The following is a 6,273-nucleotide window of genomic DNA, read 5'->3' on the forward strand; positions in this document are numbered from 1 at the left end:
TTTTCGATAACCGGAAGTGGAACTTTTTCAACTTTGAATTTTTCAAAAACCTATAACTTTAGTACTGTTTTTAGATAGATTAATGAAATTTCACATGTAAGTAAAAAATCTGATTTTCTGCCTTCTTTCAAATTTTGAGAAATTTCCGTCGATCGGAAGTAGTAATTCACGCTATTTCCGATTTCTCAAAAAGAACGCATGTGAATTTATAAAGTACTAATAATATGCCGCACTATTATTTGGCGTTCACTTGGTGTGCAATTCTTTTCTTCTACGAGATTCTATTATATTATAAAAAGTTTAAGTATTTAAACATGGATTACAAATATTGTCTATGTCCTAAGTTGTCATCCCCCGTAGTTTTATATTAGATGTGATGAAGGACTGTCAAAATTTCATGTGATTTTAGTGGACGATTACAATATTTATTCTCTATACTCAGTATACAAAAAAAGTAATAAATTGTATTTTTTTTCTGTGTTTTTGTAATCTATTGCCTTTGTGTTATTTGTATTCTTAAAACTGATTAGCTGGTACACAGTTTAATGGTAATTGTAAAGATAAGTTTAGTAAATAAGTTTTCTTTCAGTAAAATCCACTCAACAAAAGAACTTAGGAAATAATTGGTAATAAGAGCATTATTATCTTCTTTGACTATAACTAAATACATTGAAAAATCTCTGAAAACGTAAAAAATAGATGTATTTCTTGACATTTGGCTACAGAGCCTGATTCAGTGACTCCTGTTGCAATAGTAAAATAGGAAAAAATAAAATAAGTAAAAATACCATCCTCCATGGTGATCAGCTCGTCAACATTCTCACAAAAGTGACATCGGAAATGGAACAAAAATGTATTTTACTAAAAAGAGTTCGCATTTAATTAGTTAATAAAGGATGCAACAATATAGTTAATGAGTATCTGTAAAATAAAAAATCTATGTGTGTTTACAATAGTACGTTGCCATATGGCAAAAGTATGCAATATAGGGTTAAAAATTGTTATTTTCTTTATGGTAGTTAAGAACGGTTTATAAGCAGGTTTCATGTTATACGTTCATTAAATACTATAAACCACGATGAACAATAATTATATCGACACGATACGTCGACTACTGCTTTTGCCTATGAGAATTTAACTTAAAATTATTATGTACATCAGTGCAGTACAACACAGCAAGACCTCTACTTCTCTCATTTATGTCGCCAGCAGCTAAACATATAAGATTTCGCGTAACAAGTATTAGCACACCGATCTAAATAAAGAAATTTGACGCGAAATTTTTGTTATAGGCTTGGAAAGGAGGATTCAAATGGTTCTAAATGGTTCTTGCCAGAAAGCATATTTTCCAAACATAAATTTAATATTTTATAATATTTGAGAAATACGATTTTTTTTTCAAATTTTGTAATATTTTAAAGTATTTTCAAACCTATTAATCGACAATCATGGAAATAAATAAAAGTCGGGACGATTAATCTTCCTAGTAAAAAGAATCAAAACTTGATTTATTTACGTTTTCAAATTGTAATGCTTCTAAATGATGTTTAATAGTTTTTTTCCGATGTTATTTTCAGAAAAATCTTTTTGTATATTATTTCACGACGTAAACAAAAAAGAACTTTCACGGTTTTCTTATAACACCAAATGAGGCCAAATTTTTATTGTTGTTTTTTTCACGATCCTGTAAAAAATATTTCGTTTTTAAAACCTCCAGATATTTTTAGCGCAATTTCCATACTGACAATTGCGATTATCAATTGGTTATTTCTGGATGGATGGAAGGATGGATGTGTGTCCGCAGCTTTAAGTCGTATCTCCTCCTAAACGAAGCAATATCGTGGACTAGTTCCAAAAGCAAATATGTTAAGCAAGTTCCGAGGATGATTGTGGGCCAAAAAAAAGTTCCGGAATTCCTTCCTGGATTTCCCGGAAAAGCCAAAAAAAAAACCCTCGAAAAAATGCAGTTTTTGGCCCATATCTCGGCAACCAGACCATTTAGCGACTTGAATCATTTACCAATCGATTTCTGCCATAATTTAGAACAATATTGCTGAAGAAAGTTTTCAAAAATATCCTTTCGTTCGGTCACAAAAAATTAAAAATTGTTATGGATAACATAAGGAAATTGCGCTTAAATTGTCACTAGACTTTTTATTAACTTGTTTTCCATTTATGCCACAAATTTTTTCGATTTCCGCTATTGTAAGACGTGTCACAAAAACTACTAAGTGTAAAATCTTCGTCTGATTTCATTATTATAAGCTTTTGATTCTTCACAAATGTTGTTTGTTTTTTATGTTTGTTAGGTTAGGTTAAGTTTGCCTGCCGTTGTTAATAATATCGTAATTTTATTTATATTTTTCTCATTTGACAATGCGAGAATACATATTGTTTATTCAGATTAGAAATTAAAAATTTAATTTAATAATAACGTAATTCGATAATAAAAAGAGCGATACAAATAGCATGTACTAGCGATCACTCTATCAGCTAACCAAAGAAGGTGAACTCATTTGTTAAAGAATGATTGATTTTTATTTGCCTGAGTGGGGACAGTGGACCAGTTCTTTAAAAAATTCTTTAAAAAAATGTATTCATGTAGTTATTCAGGTAGAGAGTAACATAGCTCTGCCGTCCCTTCTCATCGTATAACTCTTACAACAAAACCAATGTAATCTTTTTAGGCTATACAATCACATCCAGCATGCAAACTTAAGGGTGCGGCCTGGTGTAAAGTGCTAGATTGTGTTAACCCGAAAGTCTCGATGTTCTAGTCCGGTTTCAAGTCAGCAGAATGTTCCTGAATCCACCAAAAAAATAAAGGCGGCTCGAAATAGTGCTGACAACATTATCCCTTCATATGCCAAGAAAACACATGGATTCTGCTCCATCTGCCCCATGTGTTATGGGCACAAACGTGTTGATGATAGCGAATATTATTTAAATGAGGCACGTACGGTATGCATTATAATACATTCAAGAATAAAAAACAACACGTAAAATAATTAGACCGGCACAACATGTTGAGCACTACTTTGACTGTGTTTCTAATATTACAGGACAAAAGCGTAGTACCACCACACCAAGACGTTCACTTCTTACATCTTAAATAATGATATTAACTAAAAGTTAATAAAAACTTGATTTATTTGCATTTACAAATGTTAATGCTTTAATCTAATATTAAGTGTTTTTTAAAGATGTCCTTTACGGTAGCGTTGATTGTTTTCAGCTAATTTGCGTGATCTTGTGTCCAATGAAATTCAAAGCTTTGATGGTTAGGGCTTTGATGGATTCCTTATAACACACTATGAGATATCGCTAGTAGATAAGACTTCCAGGTGTTTAGTGGCATTGAAGCAAGAAACAAAAAAAAATTATTCACCTAAAATTTAAAAAGTAATTATAAATAATACATAATTTAAACGTGTATTTTAAGTTAAAAGATTAAAGATAAAAGAAGCTTTATACACAATTATTTACTGTTAAAATATATAATATAAGCCGCTAGGAAGTGTGTCTGTCTTTCCGTTTGCCATCGTTATGACCGGTTTGTATTCTTTCTTATCCTCATTTTATATATTTCAAATAATTTACTACTTAATCGACAGTTTGCTAAATAAAGTACGGTAATGTCACGCCTTGCTTGCATCGCACTGTCTTATTAAAAAAATGTAGTTTAGTATTTACTGAGTTACTTTTCTACATACATTGAAAGATTTGATTTTATATGACATCCCAGCTGATATTAATTGAAAACAATTATATATATATATATATATATATATATATATATATATATATATATATATATATATATATATATAATATTATATATTACCCCTATAAATGTGTAGCTGAGTCCATGAAAACATCAGCAACCCTAAGATTAGATTTTCGGTAACTCTCTTGATTGAGCTCCCGTTTCTGGAGTGTTTTATGGCTTGAATACGTGAATCTATACACACGGAAATACATTTAGCTCCCATGAAGAAGATTCATTAAACATTTTAATATAATAGGAAGAATATCACAAGAAGATGTGATCTTAGAAGACTAATTTAATTTAATATTTGTGTTGAACGACAAAATAATACATAAAAGTGCTATAGTATATAATATTAAACTAGCCGTCAGGGACTAAAATTTGGTTCAGACATTTATAGGCATGTCTATGTATAATTGTACATGTTGTTTTCCATTATATCACACAATTTCCTTTTGAATTTTATTTTCTTAAACCAAACTACAGACTAACATATAAATGGAAGCAAATGTTTAATGCCGAAAAAATGATTTTCTTTTGTTTCCTTTGAATATTATGCATTATGTATTTTTCTGGTTGTCTTAAAAGCTATTCATCTACATTCTTTGATGACATCATAAATAATAAGGTCGTGTTGCATTATAATATTTCAATTAATTAAATGTAAATTCACGTACGTTAAAAATAGCTTATATTAAGCCATTTAATTCTTGAACATTGGTCTAATAATACGGGATAATATATTAGAGGGACGGCTTCTCACCTGATAAATAATGACATCTGTATGCTAAACGATTGACATCATCTTTGTCAAAGTAATTTACACTGCAACAGTACCAGCCAGAGTCTTGGGCTTGTAGTCCATAGATCAATATACCAAGCTTTGTTGCATCTTTGGCCAATCTCTTGTTGGGCTTCAAGTCTTCATAATCCCGCTGCAGGCGCCAGTGACTTTTTCCATTAGGTTTGATTGAATTTAAGTCTGGGTACTGTGCTCAAAAAATATATTGTGTGAGAATTTTGTTTTAATGGTTTATTCTGTTCCTCGCCCCCACCCCCACCCCCACACACTTCCCACCGCATATAGCTGCATACTGATATTTAACATAATCAATTTATAAATAGGTGCATCTGTACAAGAAGGCAATGTTATACATAAGCTGACATACAAGGGACCAGCAGTCCCCTCTGCTAATCTTGACATATAAAAGATAAGCAAAATGGTATACTACAAGGCACACTTAACGTAAACAATTAACCTAAATTTCTAGACTGAACTTAAATGCTAAAGTTAATAGGCCTCTGTGAACAGTACATGCCTAGCGCTGACATAGGCGACGATAAGTAAGACAAGAAGTAGACTACAGATCTACTTACGATGATTTTAAAAAAAAAATGTGATACTTAGGGTACATAAGATAACAATTATTTGGTTCGTAGTTTCAGTAATGTTGGCTGTTTTACGTGTGTGTGTTGTTTTAAATTCAACTTTAATATTTTTGATAAAGCCGCCACTATCCTAAAAATGTTTGTAGAGGGACCTGCAGCTCACCCTTGCTCCCCCAACATTCGAACACTTCTGATAATGGTATTGTTTTAATATATCAGATATGAAGTAGTATTGCCGGACTGCAATATGTTTACAATGTTGTTGTAAAAGAAATAATAAAAGGTGTTGATAAAAAGAGGAAAAGGTGGTAGATTAGCAAGGCATGTGAAACGGTTAGATTATTAAAAAAAATACTAAAATTATTTTTTTTAAATACAAACTTTATCAATTGGACCGAATTGGAAAAGTAAAAAAAATGGTAAAAAGTATATTAGATATAGCAGGTGTATTGCTGGACGGCAATATGTTTACAATGTAGTTGTAAAAGAAATAATAAAAGTGGTGAATAAAAGGGGGAAAAGGTGGTAGATTATCAAGGTATGTCAAACGGTTATGTTTTCACAACAAAAATACTAAAAATATTTTATATCAAAATAAACTTTATCCTTTGGAGCATATTGGAAAAGTTAAACAAAGGTAAAAAAAAAAGTATACTAGATATGATCAACTAATTCAAGTATAACTTCATACCATTTTATCAAGCACGTATATTTAGGTAAAGCTTAAATTATAATCTGAAGAGATACTGACTTGTAAATGTTTTTTAACCATACACGTACCCGTTGGGAATACCAATATGTAGTTAATGTATACTTAAAATAGGAGTTTGCATCGAAATCTTTATTTTGCCAGAACAACTCCACTCTGTCTATCTCTGTTGCCGTATCTGGAACTCCCGCGAGATCAGCGGTACAGTGAATCATTTTTAAAGTTGGATCTTGTGCAACTAAGCTTGCTTCCACTATAGAGTGATGTGAAACTGTAAATATTTGAAAATGAAATGACAATGAACCTAAGTTTAAGCTCATCATAACATCAAAACAGTACAATTTTAAATATATATATATATATATATATATATATATATATATATATATATATATATATATATATA

The 6,273-nt window shown here is 30.8% G+C and overlaps 1 protein-coding gene across 1 annotated transcript in view; it reads right to left on the reverse strand.

Moving 5' to 3' along the window:
- Positions 1–2,942: 2,942 nt before the first annotated feature.
- LOC131937878 (uncharacterized) overlaps positions 2,943–6,273 on the reverse strand; it is a 12,449-nt gene continuing 9,118 nt past the window's right edge. Inside the window, exons 4-7 of the mRNA XM_059295574.1 lie at positions 5,939–6,138; positions 4,533–4,758; positions 3,845–3,961; positions 2,943–3,388 (exon numbers count right to left, since the gene is read on the reverse strand). Coding sequence (XP_059151557.1) covers positions 3,381–3,388; positions 3,845–3,961; positions 4,533–4,758; positions 5,939–6,138 — 551 coding nt within the window. The 3' untranslated portion in view covers positions 2,943–3,380. The remainder of the gene's footprint in view (positions 3,389–3,844; positions 3,962–4,532; positions 4,759–5,938; positions 6,139–6,273) is intronic.

This window comes from Physella acuta, unplaced genomic scaffold (assembly GCF_028476545.2).
Source record: "Physella acuta isolate Inbredline_101_S28 unplaced genomic scaffold, ASM2847654v3 ptg000224l, whole genome shotgun sequence".
Taxonomy (NCBI): Eukaryota; Metazoa; Mollusca; class Gastropoda; family Physidae; genus Physella; species Physella acuta.